The sequence below is a fragment of the Colossoma macropomum genome, unplaced genomic scaffold (assembly GCF_904425465.1).
Source record: "Colossoma macropomum unplaced genomic scaffold, Colossoma_macropomum, whole genome shotgun sequence".
NCBI classification, from domain to species: Eukaryota; Metazoa; Chordata; class Actinopteri; order Characiformes; family Serrasalmidae; genus Colossoma; species Colossoma macropomum.
This window is the reverse complement of record NW_023494785.1, coordinates 4,024,468-4,049,999: the sequence shown is the minus strand read 5'-3', so window position 1 is coordinate 4,049,999 and position 25,532 is coordinate 4,024,468. Positions and strand designations below refer to the sequence as shown.

Sequence of the window (25,532 nt, the reverse complement as noted above, 5' to 3'; positions counted from 1 at the left end):
TAATCATTGTGTCATTTGTTCTGAGACTTGCCCCTGACTGCAACTGGTCTTAATCACTGCTTCAAGACCTCCATGTGTTTATGATCAGTCTGAGGTGGGTTAAGGCTAAATACCTACTACCCATATGTGTACTGGGCAATTTGCCTTTTTTATTTGGCATTTAACTTTTTTTTATGGCCAATTTTACCGCTTACTTAGTCTTGCAAGCCAGACTTCTAATGCATTTAATCTCTTGATTTAGCCAACAACTGTCTACTTTGACAGAAGTAAGTAAGGGCTTAAAATTACCAACGACCAATAACCCATTATATTACCATGACATGCACTTCAGCAAGCACTTGAGAATGTCTCACTTAAAAGGTACAAAATGCTTCAAAGAAAACTATGAATCAATTTATAAACAATGGCTTTTTCAATCCAACAGCTGTATATTTCTCCGAAAGGCTCAGTAATGGCATGCAGATGGAGTAGATGCAAACTGCACAGAAGTGCATTCACACAGATGTGTGGACAGCAAATCAGAATGCAGTATGCAAAGACTATATAGTTGTCTATGTGTGGGTGCAGCATCTGATGCTTACCTAGCTCACTAAATAGGACAGTAACAGCAACAGCTCAGTGGCCACAATCTGTACATACAGTCCAAGCAGCGTCTATACTTCATTTTGAAGAATTGGTGCAAAACATCAGTGGACAGTATGTATCCAATAGCAAGATGCAGCAGTGTAAACAATGACACGGTGATAGCAGCCATCGGAAATTGATGATCTAAGCAGAGCTTTGGCGGTCACTTTTATTTGTTTAATGTGGAAAAATTAATGAGGATGCAAGAATCTCAGCACCTTTGGGTTCATCCTGTATTAAAAGTGCAAGACAAATTACATTTGTCATTTTATAACACTTGCATTTACATCTGAGATCTTTTTTTTTTGAGCAGTCAGAAATCTGGGTGGAGCATGGCTTCCAAATAAGGCCGAGGCCCACCAGTCCTCAAAGATGACCCCAACCTGTTGTATTGGGATGTGCATTGTAAATTTCTGAGGCACAAACACGTATAAATAACTATGTACAACATTAAGTTTTATATGCAGCATTTATTTTATGCCGGCACATTCACATAATGGTCTGGTATAAATTAGTGAGGAAGCTGCCCAGCTGCCTCTCCAGCTGCCACTCTGATGAGGAAATTCTGTTTCTTCATTAGTTTCGCTATTTGGTCTCGTAATAAGAGGAACGAAAACATGCAAGTGTGCGCCCACATATAAATTCATTAGGTCCGAAAAAACAGACAAACCTTTTCCTTTGGGCTCTCCTCTTCTTCTGTAGCTTCCCTGTAGCGGTTGCATTGTGCTCCGTATTGGTTTCTCAAACAGTCAGTGGACAGATAAGTCCACCACCTGACATGGTAATTACACAGCACCAAGGCTGTCCCTGAATTCAGGTCATTTCTCAGCCAGTGTGGATGATTTTTGGCCGACCTGCGTGTCTCTGTGTGTGTGGCAGTGATGTTCCGCAAAGGCTTTAGTCGAGGGAAGAAAAAGTGAAGAAATTACCATTTCATTTCTCTGTAGCTGAGAGCCCGTCTGTCTCTCGGGCCAAAACGAGGCCAACTCGAAGTTACCTCTCTCCACAGGGCTGAATGATAAAATGTTTATTACATTAGGGCTTTGGGGGGATGGAGACTAGATTTAAAGAATGATTGTACTTTAACAAAAGATTCTGGCCTCCTTTTTGCTATTGATTTGGACTCTGACAGCTGTTAAAGTTTGAGCTGAGTCACTAGCTGGTGTGTAAAAATAATCCCTCACCTTATACGAGTGTTCTGAGAATGAGTGACATGGTCTCACAACCTGGTGGAAAACAGGATGACTGTATTGGCTGAAGAACGTCCACAAAATTTGGGGACATTTTTCTCTCTCCTCAAACGTACTTGTGGCTAGTTTTCAATTGAATGAGAAAAATCTCTGTAAATGTTTAGTTTATAATGAAGCAGCGATGAATGTTTTGGGTATATTGATCTTCTTCATGTTCATCACAGTGTCTTCTTTAGTATGAAGAGCAGGTTTTGTCTAAATGAGTGCTGATGAGTGCTGACATCACAACAAGGGGATATAATTGGTGGTCCTTCAAGTTTCTTTTCCAATCTGTTGTTGAAAGCCAGACCCTTGCACAGATATTTTGGGGGGCATGTGCTGAAATAAACAAAAGGCAACCTGAATTGTGAGCTATATTTAGCTTAAGCTCTTTGGTGTCCAAGGCACTCCTTAAATTAAAATGTCTTTGTGGATTGACATGTCGTAGCTGGACTGTTTAAAATCATGCGTAGCGGCTCATGCCTTCTTCAGGGCATAAAACAAAGAAGTTAAAGGAAGGTACATATACATGCCAAGTTAATTAGTAAGGGACAAACACAAGTGCCAATAATCTGTCAGGTGAAAGTCTAAAGTAATTCAACTGGCTATTCCCTCATTAAGCCCTGGGTATTCCATAGATTTCAGTTTCCAGATCCAAAATGTTTCACGTTGAAGTTACAGCGTCAATCCATCACACCCACAAATAGACCATGTATATATCAAACAGCATTAATAGTGCCTTCACAGATGTAGAAGTCATCCATGCCATGTATGCTAATGCACCCTCATACCATCATGGATGCTGGCTTTTGAACTGTGTGTTAACAACAAGCTGAGTGGTCTCTCTCCTTTTCAGCCCGGAAGATGCGGTGTCCATAGTTCTCAAAAAGAATTTCAAATTTTGTGTTGTCGGACCACAGGATACTTTTCCACTTCACCTCAGTCCATCTTAAATGGGCTCAGGCCCAGAGAAGGCGGCGGCGTTTCTGGATCCTGTTTACCCTACAGAACTGTCTCTGAGGATTCTCTGCATCTTTAATGATACAAAATGATGAAATTTTCAAGTTCTTTGCTATTTTCCATTAAGAAAGGTTATTCTTCAATTGTTGCACTATTTTCCCAGTTCACAGAGTGGGAACGCTGGGAGTGAACCCTCCCTGTCTTTACTTTTAAAAGTTTAATTGGTTGTGAGATGTTCCACAACCACTTTTAGCTTTACACATCTTTACCAGTTTTTGTTGCCCATTTCCCAACATTTTTGAAACGTGTTGCTGGCATCAAATTCAAAGTGGGCATATACTTTTCAAAAAACAATAAAATTTCTCAGTGTCAATATTTGACATGTTCTCTTTGTAGTATTTTCAATTAAATCTAGAGTTTTATGAATTGCATAATTGCATTCTATTTTTATTTACATTTTGCACAACGTTTCAACTTTTTTGGAAACAGGGTTGTAGTAAGGTGACCGTATTTTGAACACTGGGGGCAGGAGGGGGCATGGGGAAGACCATATAAAAAAAATCTTAAAATTTACAAAGTTAAAGCTAAATCCCGTACAATTTAGACAGTTTAGAAATCCTGGCCAGATGCATTTTTTAGGTCTTGGTACAAAGAGGACATGTGGTCACCCTATCATATAGTGATATTATAGGAGCTTTACTGGTGGGATTTTCTGCACTGTGGTCATGTGTGGGTCCCTGACAAGTAAGTACTGCACCAGAGGCAGCACCTAAGAGCGATGAAGCTTATAGGACCCAAGCTGACCCTTGAGTTCTGTTCCTGGGCCAAGACTGAGCTGAGCCTCACTGAAACGAATCTTGAATAATGGCTATACAACAGACGATCATTCTACATGCTGACCAAGAGGCTCAAGGCACCCTTGGGTCTATCTAGGCTCTAGGCATGTACTTGTTAAAAACAAATATTGAAACTCTTTTAGCTCAAAAGTGGTTTAAACACTTCAAAGGTCTGAGTGCTGACCTCACAACAAGGGGTGGGCTTGGCTATTATTGCCAAAGTAGGGCTTTCTATTTAAGATGTTATTGCAGACCAACAAAAAACTGCATCTTTTTAAAGATTTATTAGACATTTTAAAAACATAAACATTTTGGAGAGGAAAGCATCCCTTCCATCGAATTAATTCAAAGACAAATGTCTAGGCATGCGTGAATAGATTTCCAGATGTGTCTAAGAGTCGTGTTCTCAGTAGGATTGAGGAGAAAGTAAACATATGATGGCAAATATCAATACTCAGGGGCAGTGGGATAGCGGGGGGATCGAGGCTGCTTCCCTCTTTACCCTCTCCGAGGGGTTCTGTCGCTGCCTGCGGAATTGGAAATGAGTTTTACGGTGGACTGTGGAGTTTGATTTGTTTCTTGTTCCCACTCTTACCTCTACCTGTCAGGTCACTGAGGAGAATGCAGAATGCATCAAACCCACCAGATCTGTCTGCTAAAGCAGCACTTAGGAAACCAATCAGGATCTGCAGACAGTCGCAGATATTTTTATGCATGTCTGAAATGAAGCTCAGAATTACGCCGTGAACCCGAGACCTCCGCTGATTGCTTGATTGGATTCATAGGGATGGTTCCTTGCTTTCTAAGCAAGAGAAATTATTGCAGTTCTAGACTTAAAATAGTTGGTTGTGATTGTTGGAGAGAACATTGGGATCCAGGCGCAGGTCACTTTAACCCTTGAAAGCTGCAGTGACAACAACAGCAAAATAACCATAGGCCCAAAAGGCCTATATAGCACAATCCTGTCTGACCCAAAACAATTTTTTTTTCATTTTTTATTAATTTTTGCCCATTTCACAGTGTGCTGCACTACAATCCCCAATATGCACTGCCACGAGAAGTGCACTCCAGTGCCCAGCCAAGAGCAATCTATGGGACAGTGGTCATTTCAAGACAGGTGGGAGCTCAAATACCTTTTTACTTCCAATATCTGTTTCGTCTGTGGAGATGGTGTGGCCATAATAAGGGAATACCACATTAAATACCATTATGAAACAAAACACCAGAGAGTTGGATAGACAGCAGCAGCATTAGAAAAGTGGCGGACATGAAGAAGGGCATTCTATGGCCCACTGATTTGTTGAGATTTTTTAATATGGCCCTTTTAGTGGTCAAGGTTGACACCCCTGATCTAGATGAATTATCAGGCCTAGTAAATTGAAACAAGTGGAGAAAATGTGTGGAAAGTGCTCAATATAAACTTTCAACTGCACCATATTACAAAAGTGGATATACTTAATTATGATTTGAATTTGATGAAAAGTTTTTGCTGGGTGTCCAAACATCTTTCACATGTTTATCATATTTTGTCTTTTTTTAGACAACAAAATAAATGGAAAAATATCAAAAGTATACAGATTGTAAAATAACTGACTATGTAATGAATTACACTGCTGATAAAAGTTTGGAATCAATGTTTTCGATCATATGAAAACAATTGTGTTGCGGATACGTGTATAAAATCTTTCTATTATGATTAATAGAGGTAGTGCTCTACAACTTCACATATTTTATATAAGAAATGCTTGTTGTGTCCAGAATGATGTAGATTTCAAAACAACCAAGAAAGCTCTAGAACATAAGTGAAGTTCTAATATAATAAATATCCAGAATGCTTCAAATTTAAGTAGAGATCAAATTACTATTAATAGATAAATAACACTGTTATTTATCCTTTAATAACTTCTAACTCCTGAAATACTGAATAAAACGTCTTAAAATAACTTCTTGTGTCTAGCTTATATACACAACATCATAGTCGCCTGCAGGCCAGATCAGACCCATGAACAAGTTGCTCTGGCCTTTATTATAGCAGCTGTTTCATTGCAGATCAGACAGGTTGGCTTAACATTTTGCAACAATGGAGTAATAATGACTTTTCTGATCCATCTTGTACTTATTATTGACATCCATTTTCCTAATTTTGTCCAGTGCTAATCCCATAGTGCCTCTATGGGGTTTGCAGTGTGATGTAAACTCACTGTTTTGCTGGGCTTAACACAATGTATGACAACTCCACCTTAGACATGCGCATCTGAAGCTTATAAGAGGCAATCAAGCAACATATTTTCATTTTTCTGATTATTTTTTTTGTAAATCATTCAATAAACTCTGTAGTTTGGCCTGGTGAGGGTTTATACCAGCTTCCTTTCTTTAACTGAATGCTCAGAGCTCCCCCGTGTGGAGAATATTCAGACTGATAAATGTGAGGATGTTAATGTTTTATTGGCCAATGAGCTGCTTCACAACTAAGACTATGAATTTAAATTGTTGAATTCGCTCATTTGGAATGATTCATTATAAACAACAGTATTAATTCACTTCAGTACAGACTTTGTCTTGTTTTTTATATCATAGATATCATCTGACTGGGAAAAATACTCTTTGTTATGTTTGTGATAAGATGAGAGTTTGAAGAATTCAGTGTGTCTGATAAAATATATGAAGAATGTGTGTTTAGGAGGGGGTATGCCTGAGGTCACAGGTCAAATCTATTTGATGACCCCTGTTAAACACTCTTAAAAAGTGGATCTTCAAGGTTCTTTAGTAAACAGCTTTAAGCAATGGTCATATCCCTCTATTGCATGCATTGTGAGAGTAATATAAGAAAAAAAAGAAAAAGAAAATTGGTCCACTTTTCTTGCCTAAAATGGGCCTGTTAAATAAAAAAACAATAAAACAATAAAACTAAAACAATAAAAAAAAAGAATAATACATGTGGGGGTCTTTTTGGGGTATATTGACTTGAGACAACATTGTGCAACAATGTAAAGAACTACTACTACTACTACTACTACTACTACTACTAATAATAATAATAATGATAATTATTATTATAATTATAATAATTTTATTTATAGGGTACTTTTCTACTTAACAGTAGAAGAAACTGAGTATTCATTTAAAATCATATAAGGCAATGGCCCAGATCAAATTATAATAAATACCAAAGAGATGTAGAGTTTCAATTAAATGCTGAGTTAAAGAGACACAATTTTAAATATTTCTTAAATGTGTGAACTGAGCTTAACTGTCTAATAAAAGGTGAACTGAGCTCCACAGTTTAGAAGCAGAATAACTGAACGAGTCTCTCCATGTTTTCTGTATTTTACTGAAGGTTTTTGCAGAAGGTCAGTATCTGCAGATCTAAGATCACGTGCTGGAACATGAAGAGGCACACATTCTGTGAGGTACACAGCTTTAAGGTCATTTAGAGCTTTAGTAGAAGAATTTTTTATAAAGGCAGTCAATTTCAATTTCTAAACAGGTTTGATATGAGCTCTGTTTTATTGTTGTTAGGATGCTGCATTCTGTACGAGTTGTAGAGGATGGATTGTTTTCTTCCATAAGAAGAGCATTACAGTGATCAACTCTGCAGGAACAAGATTCTCTGTATCAATAAAAAGGTACGTAAGTGTCTATATATAATTTTTTTTTTCTTGATTTAGTTGTAGAAAATTTTGCGACATCCACTGAGAAATATCTGACACATAGCTGGTCAGCCTGTCAACAGAGTCTTGATCATTAGAAGGAATTGTATAATAAACGTATAATTGTGTTCATCAGCATAGCTATGAAAATTGATATTATGTTTCCTAATGACATCACCTAGAGCTAACAATACAAAGAGAAAAGCAAAGGCCCTAAAACTGAACCTTGTGGGACTCCGCAAGAAATGTTACTTTATTTATGAAATGTTTCCCAGTGAAACCAAGAACTGTCTGCTAACTAAATATGATTTTAATCATTCTTAAAACTGTGCCTGAGAGGCCGAAAAAGCATTTAAGATGGTGGTTCAGAGTCTTGTGATCAACAATCTCAAAAGCTGCACTAAGATCCAATAAGACCAAAATAGAAGGATGTTGTACATCAATGCTGAGCCTGAGGACATTCACAACACGAATCAATACTACATACATACATACATCATCTAAACCACTTATCCTTCTGGGTCGCGGTGGGGTGCTGGAGCCTATCCCAGCTGTCATTGGGCGGATACACCCTGGACAGGTCGCCAGTCCATCGCAGGGCCGAATCAATACTATTGATATTAAAAAAGGAAGGTCTGTAATTGGTCTAAAATGATTTAGAATGGAAGGATCCATGCTACTCTTTTTTAGCAGAGGCTTCACCAAGGCAGTTTTTAAAGTGTTTGGAAAAGCAACTTTTGACAGAAAACAGTTTACAGTAGTTAAGACTTAATAAGACAGCACAATCACAAACCCCTTTAAAGAGTGAAGCAGGAACAGGGTCAAGATCACATCTGGACAAACTTGGCTCCTGATAACTGATAATAGAGAAAGATGTCATTACTGATATAGGTGGCTTCTCTGGAAGGTTACTAGAACTTCTTGTCTTATCAAGCCTATTTTATTTTGAAAAATAATTGCAAACTCCACAAATTTTTAAAAATTTAGTTGGTCTATGGTGGAAAAGAGGACTTTGATATTATCTTTGTGTTTATTAATTACACTAGAGAGGTATGACTGGATATTTTCACAGCATTATTGTAGGTGGAGAACTGCTCTGTGAGAATATCATAATGTACCTGCAGGTTAGTTTTCCTTCATAATCCCTCTGATTTATGACAGTTTCTCCTGAGCTGGCATATTTCCTCATTCATACAGCTTTTTATGAGTAAATGTTTTTCTTCCATTTGCCTGGTGCGAGAGTGTCAAGACTTTCCTTCAATCTAGCATTTAAATCAGAGAGCAGGTCATTACAGGAGGGAGTCAGAGCTGCATTTGATGAAGAATTATAAATGTTCTAAAACTTTCAGGCACTTTCTGTCTTACTTTTATATTGACTTGAAAGCAATGTCAATATCACTTATTAACTTTTTTATTGACTGAAATGTTCATATATATAAAAACCGTCAAAGATGAGGGACACGTTTGCATTTAAACCTTTTATGATTATCAGATACAGGATGTGACCTGGCTTGTGGGCAGAGCTGCCTACATGTTGCTTCAAATCAAATGTCTCTAGAAGTCTAAAGAATTCTAGTGCATTACTGTCTGATGGGTTATGAATATATAAGTAAAGTTGTCCGAAAGAAGAATTTTTTCATAGCTTGTGGATATGGTCGATAATAGTTCCACAGTTTCTGCCACAAAATTACTGTTTCTCTTGGGAGAAGTGTTAATCTATTTTAATATTATAATATGAATGTATAATAATCTATATTCAAAATAATCTATATTTTGTTATTAATAGCACAGAAGTGTCAGTAATACTATTGTAAATACATGAAGAATCATACAGAAAACTGCATTTCTGATCTAAATATTTGGAACAAAACTGAGTATCAACACAATTTGTTTATCTATAAATACTATAAATGCTCAAAAAGAGAAAATGATTCCATTCTGTGCTCTTATCAAAGTAACCATGTTTAGTAAGTAATGTTTCAATTGTCTTGAAAACCAAACAATCATTTAAAGCTACAAATAAGAGTTAAATCTATGCTACTACAAAAAAGTGATTTTCAAATGATCAGAATTGCTGTTCATGTTCTAAACCAATGATCCCAGTAAAACATATTCAGTGTGGAATCTACTATGTGACATAACTGACTGAAAGGGTCTAAAATTGCATTCATGTTAAATACAAAGTTAGATTTCCTAAAGAAGCAAAAACAAAATGATTCTAAATGAAAATTCATTATAAATGAACAACTAAACAATAACTGCGATGTCCTTGTGAGTAGAACTATGACACCTGGTTTATTGCATGGTTAAATGGTTCTTCTCTATTAAAAATATGTTGTACACTCTCAGAAAAAAGGTGGTAAACTGTCACTGGGTGGTTCCCCTTTAAGTGTGCCATCTTTAGTACCTTTAGTTAGCAAACGCAATCATAATCCACTGAAATGATATGTTCTAAGCTGTACTGACTCCACACACCCCGTCTCGTCTCCATGCTTTTATTTTACTGTTCTGTTTTAAAACATTCGGTTATGAAAAGGTACAAAATGTACCTTTCCCTGTTTTCCTGGCCTTAAATGGCCTTTAAATCAGTGGCCTTAAAACCATTGTTGTACCTGTGAGGGAACATTACATGTTTGTACCTTGATAAACAAATACTTTAGCTGCACAGAACCTTTTTTATCTGACAGCATATGTGCTTCTTTAAAGAGCCTTTTAAAATGATTTTTATAGCACCAATCAGGATTATACAATTTTTTGGGGTATTATTGTTCTATTACGTATACTATTACAATCTACAGTGTGTAGCTTTTATTACTGAATAAAATAACAATTAATATGACGTGATTCCAAACTTTGGAATGTCAGCAGGCCTATATGTACTTCAATTCCAGAAAAGTTGGGATGGTATGGAAATGCTAATAAAACAGAAAGCGGCGATGAGCAAATTCTGTTTGACAGTGCAAAAACATGATTTTTGTTGTTTTACCTTATGAGCTTTGTTATTTATGCAAGTCTTTAGCTGTGCAACTGTACATTGTAATATTTTGTGCTTCATAATGTTTTCAATAGGAGGCAGGTCTGGACTGCAGGCAGGCCAGTCTAGTATCTATAGAATATGGCTTGGTGTTGTCATGTTGAAATGAGCATGGACGTCCCTGAAAATGACGTCTCGAAGGCTTTCGATGATGCTCCAAAATGTGCTTCTATCTTTCAGCGTTAGTGGTGCCTTTACAGGTGGGAGTTATCCATGCCATGGATACTAATACACCCCCATACCGTAAAGGACTTTTGAACTTTACACTGGTAACAATCTGGATGGTGCTTTTCTTCTTTCTTGAAAAGTGGCTTCATCGTTCCTTTTTGCTTTCGTCTTCATAGGTCATCCATCTGTTCTGATGATGTATTAGAATGATGACAAACAAGATCTGATCACTGTACTGCACTGTAGACCATCATGGAGATGTGAAACTGGTTGTGGAAGGTAGGATGTCCGTGTTCTCATAGGTGGACATCTTGCTGTTGTTGGAGTAACAGACCTTACACCAGTAGCCACCAGCCCTCCTCCTGGAGACTAGTTGCTGCACCCTCTTTACCTAAGATTACTGCATCTGGTCCAGCCTATGAAGACCCTTTATTTTTCTGGGTGGTGCCTTTCTTCTTTCTTTTTATTGAAATACAGATCAAAGTGAATTTACAAATCTTTGCATTCTTTTTTACTTGCTTTTCTCCACGTTTCTCCACTGGAAATTTGGGTGTGTATTTACATCTGAATAGTACAGCAAGACGATAATAATAATAAGGCTACAGCTACTCCTCTAAGACTTAACCTAAAGATGTGGCACATAACTGGACAACAGATGTGACAAGAAGCACAAAGAAAACGTGATTGGCGAGATGATATTTTGCATGTGGGATTCATTGTGGTGGGATTGTATAGGCTAGGTGTGGTCGAGTCAAAAAGCTGCCCTATATCCCTGCTGCTATTTTCTCCTGCTGAACTGATGGGGGCTGAGGGAGCATTTAAATTCCCTTTGTGCAGGAGGACGGGGGATCTTGACACAGACATGAGAGGAAGAAATTGCGGCGAGGGGACTCGAATCATCTGGGCTCCTCTGCCCTTGATGTTGATTGAAAATGCCAAAGGACAGCACTCAAAGTCATCAAAGTGAATGCATGAGAATTTCTGATTTCAGAGAGCCGGCCCTGTCACGAGGGCCAGCAAATGAGTCCATTATAACCTTCAGCTTCTCAGTGGGACTTTCAGACTCTTACATTTGATCCTCAGTTCTCCAGCTCTTCATGTCGCATATATTTAAAGATGTGAACTACAATATAGATCCATTATTGACTTGATTGGTCATTACATGCTGAATTTCATATAAAAGATTTATTTGGACAGACACGATAAATATTACAGTTGTCCACAATAGGGTCATATTTATAAGAACGTCACAATGCTTTGTACAACTTAACGACTAAGCAGCGTCTTGCCAGGAAAGGACGGGGACATGACTCTGTTATTGAGATTTTCCAAAGCACAACACCACCATTAAACATAAGAAAAGGGGGTTAGACCAGGACAATTATAATTTACAAATAAATAAAGAAAACAAACATTCATGCAGAAAAAAGCCTCTTGATCACATAAAAACGAAGTGCCGTGAGGTAAGGCATGGTTATCTGAGCGGAGGAACAAAGAAAGTGTAACATCATTCACTTCTCGTCATTGTTCGAAGTCATTATTCTGTTAAGCTCTTTCCGTAAATCCTCACCAAATAGAAAAGGCAATGGCTTCAGTTCATCACATGGTTATGTCGATGCGGAGGTCCACTTTGGAAAAAACAAACATGAACAAAAAAAAGTGCTTCGTCATTCCTCTTCACTTTCCTTCATTTTGTCTCCATAAGTTGTCCATCTGTTTTGATGATGTGGTAGAACGTGATGTCTAAGATCTGATCACTGTACTACACTGTAGACCATCATGGAGATGTGAAACTGCTTGTGGAAGGTGGGATTTCCATGTTCTCGTAGATGGACATCTTGCTCTTGTTGGAGTAACGGACCTTACACCAGTGGCCACCAGCCCTCCTCCTGGAGACTAGTTGCTGCCTCCTCCTTACCTAAGATTACTGCATCTGGTCCAGCCAATCAGGGACTAAGAAGTTAATGAGTTGGTGTGACAAACTGTGGTTGGAACTAGACTCTGCTGGAAAGTAGATCTCCAGGAATATGGCTGGAGACCACTGCTTTACACTCTTTAAACTAAAGGTTCCTTAAATGGTTCTTGGCTTGGATGTAAGATTCTGGGAAAACTTTAGTGGCTCTGTGGGAGTATGAAGAACCTTTGTTTTTAAAGGCTGATTTACACTTCTGAATGTCTGTGAACATGTGCAGGCATTGTATGTTGATGTTCACATAGGTGTCTACCAACATACTTGCATGTAGTGTCAATGCATGCACTAAGTATCAGTGTCCAAACCAGAATGGAAAAAAAATCTCGCATTGTTCCAGTATCTCTCAAAGAAAGAATACTCGCTTCATTGTTTTTATAGGTTGTATTATTTATTAACATTGTCTCAACACCCCTGATTCTGTCCAGAACTCCAACTCCCAGAATCCTCTGGAGGGTATCACATGACCATGGACTCTGAGCCATCTACCTATCCACGCTCCAGCTCATCTGATTATTGATTGTTGTCACCTGTTCATGGGCCCACATAACCTGCTTGTTTCCATAGCCTCCTTGCCAAGTATTGTATCAGTCTCTTGTGCATTACTGAGCATTTTGCTCCAAGGTTTGACTTCCCGGTTTGTTTTCTCGCTCGTACGATTTTAGCCTGACCCTTTTTTGACTCTGTGTTTCCTCTTTCATGTTGTGACCTTTTGCTTGTGTCTTTCACTCTGACTTAGCTTAGACTGTATTGCCTTGTTTGCCTGTGTATCACCTTTTGCCTGTTTTTTTTTCTTTGTTTTTTGGATTATCCCTTTGTTAAACATTTTAACCACAGCTTTCTCTGTGAGCATCTGACTCCTACAAAGCCGTCACACATTGCATCTCTTGCCAGCTGATCCTCAAACTACTCCATTTGAGTTTGTGCTAGTTCTGGTTCTGATTGAGGATTGTTTGGGTCTTGTCCCATGCACAATACTACCAGATAGCCAGTTGGTGCCTCTCCAATGCTTTCCTGATTCATACAACGCGTAGTTGAGGTTTTGGAGGTATGCCTGTCATGCAAGCCTTCATGAGCCTCAGTGAGCTATGGTTACCCATGCACCCCTTTTATGCATTTTGATGTTTATGTGCATCTTTGCAGAAGCATAAATCAGCCTTAGGTGTGTAGGTGGGAGCTAGTGATGTTAGGGGTGGGCAACATGACGGTATGACATTATCATGTCACGTCTGTTTTCTGAGCATGTTGTGGATACTGTCCGTGCCTTCAGAACACTGGCCAACAAGGTTTAGGAAAGAATACCAAGAGCCGCAGCTGGCTAAGGTTATGCTCTATTGCTGGGAGGTCGTGAGATTTAAGCCAGATGATGGCAGCAGTCCAAGATAGTTAGCCCTGCTTAATTAGGTGTAGTGCTGAGATGTTGAACAGAAAAAATGGGTAACACTTTATTTGGAGTGGTCCTTTGTAGATGATTAATAAACTCTTAATAAAGTGTCAGTATCACATCATCAACATATCACTGAAGTAGTGGTCAGGCTGCATCTGAATACATTGAAGGAAATATCTTGTGGATGCTCTGTTGATAATTACTTACATTAAGTAGAAGTGTTGTTGATGTTACATGAAGTAGACTTAATATGGTGCTTCCATTAAGCAAAACCTAACCCTCACCCTGGCCCTAATCCTAACCTCAACCTTAACCTCAATCCAAAACCTAATCCTCACCCCAGCCCTAATCCTATTCCTAACCTTATCCTCAATCCAAAACCTAATTCTAATCCTAGCCCTAATTCTAACCCCAACCTTAACATCTTTCCAAAAACAAATTTTAACCCTGGCCCTAAACCTAATCCAAACCCTAGCGCAAAACCTAATTCTAACCCTGGCCCTAATCCCAATCCAAACCCTAACCTTAACCTCAGCTCAAAACCTAATCCTAACCCTGGTCCTAATCCCAACCCTAACCCTAACCTTAACCTCAACCTCAAAACCTAGTCCTCACCCTGGCCCTAATCCTAACCTAAACCTCAATCTCAACCTCAAAACCTAATTTTAACCCTGGCCCTAATCCTAATCCAGTGAAGATCCAGTTCCAGAATGGTGTCAGCAGTGTGGATGTTGAGATGGTGTGTATTAAACCAGTTACATGTTCAGTACCTCTCAGTAAAACATCTACAGATTTGAACTTGGACACCAAATAAACTGAAAAACAACTGGATTCAGCAGATTATAATACATTTTATTTACACTGTTAATTAAAAGTCTCTTGATAATCTATTGAATGAATTCACGGGTGACATCATTGATATGTGATATGATTTCACTGAGAGTCTGTTGAGTGGTTATTTCATCTGAAAAGGATCCCTCAAAAAAGTGTCACCAAAAAAAAAGTTACTTGTGATTTTTCAAATTTTGGCATTACTCATGCATACTGTATTCCAACTTATTAAACCATAGAATATTGGTATATTGCAAAATTTTATCCATATTGCCCACCCCTAGGTGATGTGGACCATGGTGGTTGAACTCCACTCCTGTACTAATGAAGGTCTAGATGATAACTCCCAAAGTCCTCATGAGTGTTAGATCAGAGGAAACACTACTGACCACATTCTGAAGATCATGAAGGACTCTCTAGTGTTGCTCTTTGAGTTCTCCATGTTCCAACCTTTGGCAAAAGAAACACAAACGAGAAAACAGAAAAACAAATACCTCGTCATGACATACCCACCACATTCCTCAAATCTCCTTCAACGTGTCTTTATGAGTCATCCTCCGTTTTGATGACGTGGTACAGCGTGACGTTGAATATAACCTGGTGGCCGTTGTTCCAGGCATAGAGCGCCCTCTCCCGAGCATTGTAGTCCAGCATGGAGATGTGAAAGTACTGGTTGTGGAAGGGGATGTCCGTGTACTCGTAGGTGGACGTCTTGGTGTTGTAGGAATAGTAGACCTTGGCGCCGGTCAGGTGGGAGTTGGTGATGTACAGTGTCCCGCAGATCATGAAAGATTCTCCAGCGTTGCGCTTGGAGTACTCTGTGTTCCACGTCCGCTGAACCTCCAGCGTCTGCGGCTCCAGCTGGGAGATCACGATGTTCCCGGCATTCTGATTGGTGGCGTAGACGGCCCACAGGCCCAGCTCGTCGGCCATAAGGTCGATGTCGGAAAAGCCGCCCCAGGTGTATGGGTACACGTTGTGGAAGCCGGCGTACTCTAGTGCCCGCTGGGCCAGGACCCGGCCCGTCTCGAAGCTGTACTTCACTATGATGTTGCTCTGCTCCTTGTTGTAATACAGTGAGCCATTGTACACCACGTGGTTGGTCCCGGCCCACTTGAATGGAAGGTAGTAGGTCCGGGACTCCAGGCCTGAGACAAAGTCTGCCATGGACTTGTACTCACGCACCACCTTGCTGTTGGTATAGGTGTCCATGTACCATACCTGTATCACAGAGATGAAGGAATTCAGGAGTCTTGCAGATCAAACAGCATTTATCTCGACTGCCCATTGCTGTATATTGCGGTCATTTCATGAATTTTCAAACTTTTTGTCATATAACAATAAACATATAATAATGCAACACTGCTTAATGCAAAGATCTTCGCTTTATAAGTACTTGTTGGTCACCAAATTACCACTATGAGTCTTATTTAGCACCAACCCAGTGGCGCCCCTCTTCTCACACTGGGGCTGAATCTCAAATAGCACCCTGCTCCCTACATAGTGCACTACGTAGGAGTTTAAATACTGGATGCTGCAGCCCAACAGAGCGAAATACAGCTAAGAAACAGTCATTTGGGATTCAGACACATCCACACTCGATACATGATGCACTGTTTGGCTGTAGAGGCTAGAATTTCTAAACTTTCATAGCTAGAACACTATTTAGGGAGTACAGAGCCGTTTGGGATTCAGCCTGGGTTTGACGCGACTTCTGACTGAAACATGAACATTTGAAGTGTGTTTTCATTTCAAGTGACATTTTTAGACTTTTATACTGCCGTTTTACAGTAAATCACACCGTAAGTACTTTAATTCGAGGCTGTGATATTAATAATGGAGTTGTTTAGGCTGTTTGCTCTTTTAGCCTGTTAGCTAGCAGACCAGCCTAGTTCTAGTTAAGAACATAAGATGTCAGCCCCTCAGTTTAAACAAAAAATGGGTTTTACTTCATCAGCACACTCAATGGTCCATGCAAGCAACATTAGAGTCAAAGATTATTCCATTAACAGCACAAGGGTTTTTTTTGTGCCGTAGCTTAGCATGAATACACAGTTCAGTTGTTGTGTGGTGGTCATAGGTGTGAGTATATCGTGTGAGTATATCATAGGTGTGAGTATAACGGTTATAAAAAGGATTTATAACCGTTTAAAAGCATGAACAACAAAACAAGCCAAGTTAGTTCTACATTGCTTTGAATCACTGCATTCTGGATATGATGCTAAGTGTTTTAGTGAGGTAGCCAAGTTATCCTATATTAATGGTACTTTCTGAAGCAGCATTAACTACTGTGAGGCAGAGCTTGAGTTGGCAGCTCTTGTGGCTGTTTACAGGCAGCCAACTGGAATATTAGCCTGTAGCCTTTAGCATTATGCAGTTCAAACTTGCAGAACAGTACTTTACTCACGGGTAAAATAATATTGCTCAAAGTGTGAAAGAGCACCTAGGCTAGCATGCATATAAAAACTTTAATACATATTTGATACCTCGGTATTTAATCATTATAAGCCTTTCACCACTTTGCATTAAACTAACTTAGGTTAAGTTAAGCTTGTATCTGTATAATCTGACATATTAACAAGTGTACAAACAGCACATAATAAGCAAGCTTGTTTTATCACAGAAGAGCCCAGCATGGTTAGCAAAATGGGACATTTCTGTAATGCTATTTTTGTGAGTGAAAAATGTTACAAGAGTGTTTCTAAAATACAATCACAGTGTAAACACACAGTGCTGTATTGCTTGCTGTGTTACTGGTATAAAGGCTGACTTCAATCAATTAATAGCAAGTGTCACTGCCTTTCAGCTGCACTTTAGAGATGCGCTGTACAAATTAGCAGACAGGTGTTGATGAATAGGTAGAGCTAACCTAAAGCTGGTCATGGCATCAGCATTAAACATTTAACATTCTAACACTGTGTTGGGAATCCACTGGTGGAACCAACCATGGGAAATCCCACTGGTGGGAGCACATTTTCTATGAACCATGAGCTACAAGTGAAAAACTATCAACATAAAATTTGCACTGCAGACGGACACTCCACTATGCACGCGCAGCGTCCAGTCTGCATTTAAACACAAAATGGCCATCATACACTGTGGTGCAATCCTCCAACGGCGTATCATATTTCCTCCACTAATTAATTATCTCAGATTAGTTCTGGTCTAAACATAAACATGCATATAAAAACTTTAATATTTGTTTGATACCTCGGTATTTGATAAATATAAGCCTTTCACCTCTTTGCATTAAAATAACTTGGGTCAAGTTAAACTTTGGCTAGCTTACTGCATGTTGTATATCTGATGCATATTAATGAGCATAAAACATCACATAATAAGCTTGTTTCATCACAGAAGAGCCCAGCATGGTTGGCAAAACGTCACATTTCCGTAATGCTTTTTTTGCGAGTGAAAAATGTTATGAGTGTTTCTAAATTACAATCAGAGTGTAAACACACAGTGCTGTATTGCTTGCTGTGTTATCGGTATAAAGGGCTGACTTCCATCATAATTGCAAGTGTTGCAGCCTTTTAGCTGCATTTTAGAGATATGCTGTACAAATTAGCATACAGATTTTGAAAAATGGGTAGAACTAAAGTTGGTTATGGCCTCAGCATTAAACATTTAACATTCTAACACTGTGTTGAGAACCCACTGGTGGAACCGTACCATAGGAACCAACCATGGGAAATCTCACTGGTGGAAGCACATGATAATTTTCTACGAACTGTGAGCCACAAGTGAGAAATAATCAACATAAAATTTGCACTGTAGAAGGACACTCCACTATGCATGCACAGCGTCCAGCATGTATTTAAACACAAAATGACCATCATACACTGTGGTGCAATCCTCCAACGGCGTATCATATTTCCTCCACTAATTAATTATCTCAGATTAGTTCTGGTCTAAACGATTATGGGTGGGAAAAAAAGCCTTTCCTCAGGAACAGAGAGAGAAGACAAGCAAACGAATCCCTGCAGAACTCACTCTGTTGTTTCTCGGAGACGCCAGTGGGTCAGTCATCCATGCGCCGAACCGGGTCCCAGATGTCTTTACAGTCACGGGTCCTGTGATTTTCATTAATTTCCCGCACGCTGTAATAACGAAACACACCGATAAGATGTAGGGCAATTTTTTTTTTCTCCTTCTAACGAGATTCCTGAAGCCAATTTCATGGCTGCTCTGATGATGCGTGTTACTGTGTTCTGCATATTAAAAGAGTATTGCCACCGAAATATGAAGCAGCTTAGCACATCTACCCCCCCAGACTGGGACACAATTAGCACAGCTATCAATAATGAATTCAAACATCTGTTCGACTTGCTTTGAGCAGCTTATTAATGCTGGTAAGTTTTTAGCAAATCTGTTTCAGGCCCAAAGGTGGTATTTAAAAGTATTTAACATTGTGTCATTCTGAAAGTATTGAGTTTTGCTATATTGCATTTAAGGAAAATGTGCATCAGAAATGTACTTATCTTTATTAGCCCGAGGCTAATCAGTGGAATGGGTATGAACATATTCCTGAGTTTCTGATTGCCTGCGTAATGGGAGCGTATTAGAGCGAACTGGGCTAAAACATGACCCAACTCATCCAGTTACAAGGCAAACACGGCAGCATGCTGGAGGTAATGCCCAGTAATGAACTTGCTCTCCCACTAATCACATACATATGCTGCGGAAACAAAGTGGTGAAGGTTTGAAAGTGGCAGAACCTTTGCTCTAACAGAAATGCATCTGAGGGAGCAGTGAGCTGTTGCGTCCTGTCTCAGGTGTCATGAGTTGTCAAAACCAATTCCTGCAGGGTGATGCCTCAGCGCCCCCGGGCTGACCCCTGCTCTATGTTAATACCAGCCTTCGCAGAACCTGTCTGACTGAAAGCTGCTTCGGAGAATATGAATTAGAATCAGGCCAGAATGGAAGACACGCTCAGGATAGTTAATTTTATTACTGGTACAGGGAACAAGAACGTGGAATGATAGGCCTCTGTGCTAAGCATTAGCAGTGCTTGTAGGAGTTGCAGTCATCCTGGTAATGATAGCTGGTAGCGCAGTAGGGAAATGGTCATTGTGATGGTTATGATCGTAATAGGAAAATGATGGCCATACCAATAACGATGACGGTAATGATTGTGACATTGACTGAATTTGCTCATAACACTGATGATATGGTGGTCAGGATAATGACAGTCATTACTAGTGTTTGTGGTTTAGTTGTAACGCTTTTGAAACATGAGTTATGATTTCCCGTTCACGCTGACTTTGAGTTGATTTCAACAATGCTTAAAGTTAAAAAAAAAAGTGATGTTTAAACTTTGGTGGCATACGATTATGTTCGATACATCTCTACAATGTAATTATTTAGATGAGTCGTGTGTTTATTGTTGAAAATTTTAGTGAGTAGGCTTTGCCTAAAATGTCCACTATAACATAGCATGTTTGTATATGTGTGTGTGTGTTAGTTGTTGTAACGGTACTGACTAACATTAATTATAACGATAGCTGCAATGTTAGTTGTTGTAACGGTGCTGACTAATGTTAATTATAAGGATAGCTGCAGTGTTAGTTGTTGTAACAGTGCTGACAAACGTTAATTATAACGATGGCTGCATTGTTAGTTGTTGTAACAGTAACGACAAACGTTAATTATAACGATAGCTGCAGTGTTAGTTGTTGTAACGGTGCTGACAAACGTTAATTATAAGGATAGCTGCAGTGTTAGTTGTTGTAACGGTGCTGACTAATGATAATTATAACGATAACTGCAGTGTTAGTTGTTGTAACAGTAACGACTAACGTTAATTATAACGATAACTGCAGTGTTGGTTGTTGTAACGGTGCTGACTAACGTTAATTATAACAATAGCTGCAGTGTTAGTTGCTGTAACGGTGCTGACTAACGTTAATTATAACAATAGCTGCAGTGTTAGTTGCTGTAACGGTGCTGACTAATGATAATTATAATGATAACTGCAGTGTTAGTTGTTGTAACGGTAAGGACTAACGCTAATTATAACGCTAACTGCAGTGTTAGTTGTTGTAACGGTAACGACTAACGTTAATTATAACGATAACTGCAGTGTTAGTTGTTGTAATGGTGCTGACTAATGATAATTATAACGATAACTGCAGTGTTAGTTGTTGTAACGGTAACGACTAACGCTAATCATGATGATAGCAGCTGTGTTAGTCATCATAACGGCACTAAGGTTAATTAAAATGACTGTGACAGTGGTTATGAATGTAACAGTACTGATTAAAGTCAACCTGTAATCAACATGGACCTTTTTTTCCTTAGTTCTCATTATTGTTTCTGGCATGATGTTGTCATGTTTAAAGATTGAGTTCAGTTGAAAGACTAAATTCTTGTTTTACTGCAGTATTTTAGGCAAAATATATTGACTGTTGTCAATCTAAAACATCTGGGGCCGTATTACAGAAAATTCTTAAGTCTGAGATCTTATCTTATCTGCTTTTTTGTCATAGTAACTTCGGTTAAGACTGAAGTTAGGACAAAAGCTATTACAGAACAACAGTTCTTAAGTCTATAATCTTCTCTTATTTCCAGATAAAAAAAACGGTTTTACAGAAACATCCTAAGTTGCCAAAATATCCTAAAGATTTTCTTAACTTTAAGATAAACCCCAGAACTTCTGTTTTAACTGTCTGTTTCTACTGTTTTATGCAGTGTCAGGCAGCACAGTTCACTATAACCAGACTAATGATGCTACATTTATCTACACTGAAAACGGTGCTTTGACTGAGGTTTTTTTGAACAGCGTTTTTTAAAAACTTGGACGCTGCAGACACAACCTCCACCGTCCCTCTGATTACCTTCACGTATTAATGTTGATGAAAACTCGTCAGATAAAATATTACAGTGATGGTGGTGAATAATGAGGAGACAGAGCTGAACGTGTCTGTTTATGAAGAGGAATAACGTTAGCGCCCCCGGCTAAATCGTTTGTGTAATGAAACTGAAAGTGGAGATTGGCGACGCTTTGATAAACAGCACAAAGTGCTGACACAATATTCTCAACTTTCAGGTTATCACAACTTAGTTTTTGACCTTTTTCTGCCTCAGTAACGGTAGCTAATGTTAGCTGACTGGCTAACTAACTTGATTACGTGTTTACCTGTCAGCTGTGCACGTAGGGTCGGTTACTAGGTAACAGACACAACAGTTGATTGTCGACATCAATCAAGAAAGTTAAGATTTCCTAACTTTTTTTAAGAAAAGATGCTGTAAGATAAGATTCTTAAATTAAGATCAGATTCGCTTCTGTAATACGAATTTGTGAAAAATCCTATCTTGACCTGTCAGATCTTAAGTTAAGACAAAAAGATAGGTAGTTTCTGCAATGCGGCCCCTGATTTTTAAATTATGTGACCTTGTACGAGCGGGAGAGGCGAAATAATATTAACCAATAAAGCCATGTTTCACCTCCCCCTCTCACCCCGACCTATCATCAAGAGAAACTGCTCAGCTAGATCAGAGACTGAGACCGTGTTTCACTGAGTTGCTTTGGGTTATCATTTGCCCCAACAATGCTTAGTTTAAACATAGTAATAATAGTAATGACACAGGTACTGTTAAGTGCTAATAAATGTACTTCTAACAGTAGCGGTAATGACTGTAACAGTACTGACTGAGTTTGCTCATGCAGTTGCGCAGGCGGCTGTCGAGGCTGATGACTCTCTGGTAGAGCTGCTCGTAATCGTAGGCCCCCAGCTCCTCCTGGATGCCCGTCAGAACAGCTGACAGGTTCCGGATCTCCTCTTTGAACTGGGAGATTAGCTTAGCATCTGTTTTGTACTGCTCCAGCACGGGGATCAGCGGCTGCAGTTCATCCATCCGGTCCTTCAGCTCCTACACACGCACACACACAGCAGAAACACATGTACACAGGCGCTTATACATACACGCGCAGCAGGCAGCTGAGGAGGGATTTGCTTTGTTGGACGAGCCTCTGAGCTTCACTGCTGTTTGTTTATGGGGAAAAAAGTGACATTCAACAAACAAGTGTAGCTGTGCATTAACAATGACAGTCAGCACATCGCAGAGGCTTTCAAATGCAGCAGCTTGACAAATGGATGTCTGTCCGTCTGTCTGTCTGTCTGTCAAACTGTCCATCTAGTTGTGTGAAAAAAAAGTGAAGTATTTGAAATATCTGGATTTATAAATATTATCAGGATTTCTGAATAAATGGTGCTTTAAAACATGAATGTTTATCTTGGACATAATAATAAATCAAGATATTCTCTTTCCAACAGCGCCTTTGTATATGATCAATGGTTTTTAATGCCTTAAATGTCCAAAATTATATTACACCCTTCTATGACCCAAGAAGGGCTCAGTCAGTTTGCACTGAAGTCCCTGTATTTACTGAATAATAAGACTTAATATGTAATAAACCTGAGGTTTTAAGGGGTTAAACAATCTAAGTAATTGTGGAATGTAATAACCATTGCCTAATTAAACTTGAGTAATTGTGGAAATTGAGGAATCAAGTGCTTCCTCTGGCTGCAGTGCAGTAATTAGGGTTTATTTTGGCCCATATTCACTAGAAAACAGATTCCATTTCAATGTATGCAAAAGTTTGAACACCTTAGATCAAAATACACATTTTGTTGATTGTCTAAGTGAAAATAAGTTAACATTTACAGGGAATAAATGTATTTATGACACTTTTCTGCACATTTTAATAAACATTTTCCATTAATTTATTTTTCAACATATTGGAAAAAATAAACATATTAAAAACACTTTCCATTACTTTTGCACATGTGATATTTTGTTTTATTTTATATGTTGTAATTCAGAAAAAAAGCAATAAAACATGTAATTTGACCAGGAGCGCCAAAATTTTTGCACAAAACTCTTTATTCCCAGCAGTGTGGAATTTTATATATATTATGTATATTTCTACACCAATCAGGCATAACATTATGACCACCTCCTTGTTTCTACGCTCATTGTCCATTTTATCAGCTCCACTTACTATATAGGTGCACTTTGTAGTTCTACAGTTACAGACTGTAGTCCATCTGTTTCTCTGCATACTTTGTTAGCCCCCTTTTACCCTGTTCTTCAGTGGTCAGGACCCCCATGGACCCTCACAGAGCAGGTACTATTTGGGTGGTGGATCATTCTCAGGAGGATCATTCTCAGGAGACACAGCAGGAGTTTTTAAACACTGTGTCCACTCACTGTCCACTCTATTAGACACTCCTACCTTGTCAGTCCACCTTGTAGATGTAAAGTCAGAGACGATAGCTCATCTGCTGCTGCTCAGTTTGTGTTGGTCATCCTCTAGTCCTTCATCAGTGGTCACCGGACGCTGCCCACAGGACGCTGTTGGCTGGATATTTTTGGTTGGTGGACTATTCTCAGTCCAGCAGTGACACTGAGGTGTTTAAAAACTCCAGCAGCACTGCTGTGTCTGATCCACTCAGACCAGCACAACACACACTAACACACCACCACCACGTCAGTGTTACTGCAGTGCTGAGAATGATCCACCACCCAAATAGTACCTGCTCTGTGAGGGTCCATGGGGGTCCTGACCACTGAAGAACAGGGTAAAAGGGGGCTAACAAAGTATCAGAGAAACAGATGGACTACAGTCTGTAACTGTAGAACTACAAAGTGCACCTATATAGTAAGTGGAGCTGATAAAATGGACAGTGAGAGTAGAAACAAGGAGGTGGTCAGAATGTTATGCCTGATCAGGGTGTGTGTGTGTGTGTATATATATGTGTGTGTATATATATGCCTGCTGTTGAGGGAAAACCTCATATCTCCTTTTTTCATTTTTCAGTTTTTGACCTAGTTTGAAAAAGCCTGTTGCCCTTTACGATGTGTCGAAGGTTCATGATAAACGATAAACTGACCAACAGAAAATGTCCATAATGACTTGGAAAAATATATTTCTCCTTTACTTCCATTGAAAGTTAAGAGTGTTTTTCCTTCTCCTGTAAAGTTACCTGTATGTACATACATACACACACTGGAAGAATATTAAATAACAAAAACAAAAGTGTCTGCATGCTTGTTTCCCCACACATGTTAAACATTTCAAGATGAATGGTCCAATAGATATGATCCAGAATTACTTCCACTAAAGTCTCGCTACATTGAATTTAGTTGTCATTTTACAGATGTGAAAATTTATGACAGCAAAGATCCATAGAATACATAGAAATATCAGTAATGGAAAGGAGAATTTACCTTAAAGTTTCTGGCCATGATGGTTTTGCGATCTTCCTCAATCTGTCTGAACTTGGTCCTGAGCCCCTTCATCTGGTTCTCCATCTTCATCACATACTGGAAGTCCCTCTGTGTCCTCAGGTTTAGGACTTCAATGGACTGGGACATGTTCTGCACCTGCATCATGCAAACAGCTGAGTTACCAAGCTGCACTGGCCCTCATTCTCCATGTACTGCACTTTTAGCTGCGGAGCACCTAATGGACCTGGCTTATAACTCCATCACTCACTCACGTTTAAGAGGTGTTAAATTCTCCACAAGGGGATCGAATAGCTTTTAATGCTCTGGCCTTCAAGCCAAGTCTGGTGAGTTAAAGTCCATGATTTAACACACTCTTAAATTCATCAGCTAATTAATCTATCTGTGCTCCTCCCACAAGTGTGTTCAATTATAGCTACCATTGCCAAGCTGGTCAAGCTGTGCATGATGTTGCAAAAAGTCACATTCAAGCTACAAAGAGACTGTGAGACATATTCAACCCTAAATGTAGGTATTGTGATATAAACCGAGTCTGTTCTACAGTTTCTCATTAGGTTGAATGAATAACCGACTCTAAATGTAGGTATTGTGAT

At 39.1% G+C, this 25,532-nt stretch overlaps 1 protein-coding gene across 1 annotated transcript; it reads right to left on the bottom strand.

Moving 5' to 3' along the window:
- Window positions 1–15,231: 15,231 nt before the first annotated feature.
- olfm3a (olfactomedin 3a) lies at window positions 15,232–25,077 on the bottom strand. Its single transcript, XM_036578589.1, has 4 exons — window positions 24,922–25,077; window positions 22,341–22,560; window positions 18,682–18,788; window positions 15,232–15,909 (listed from the first exon to the last, which is right to left on the bottom strand). Exons 1-4 carry the CDS (start codon window positions 25,066–25,068, stop codon window positions 15,232–15,234), a joined length of 1,152 nt encoding a protein of 383 aa, XP_036434482.1. The 5' UTR covers window positions 25,069–25,077.
- Between the last annotated feature and the right edge of the window lie 455 nt (window positions 25,078–25,532).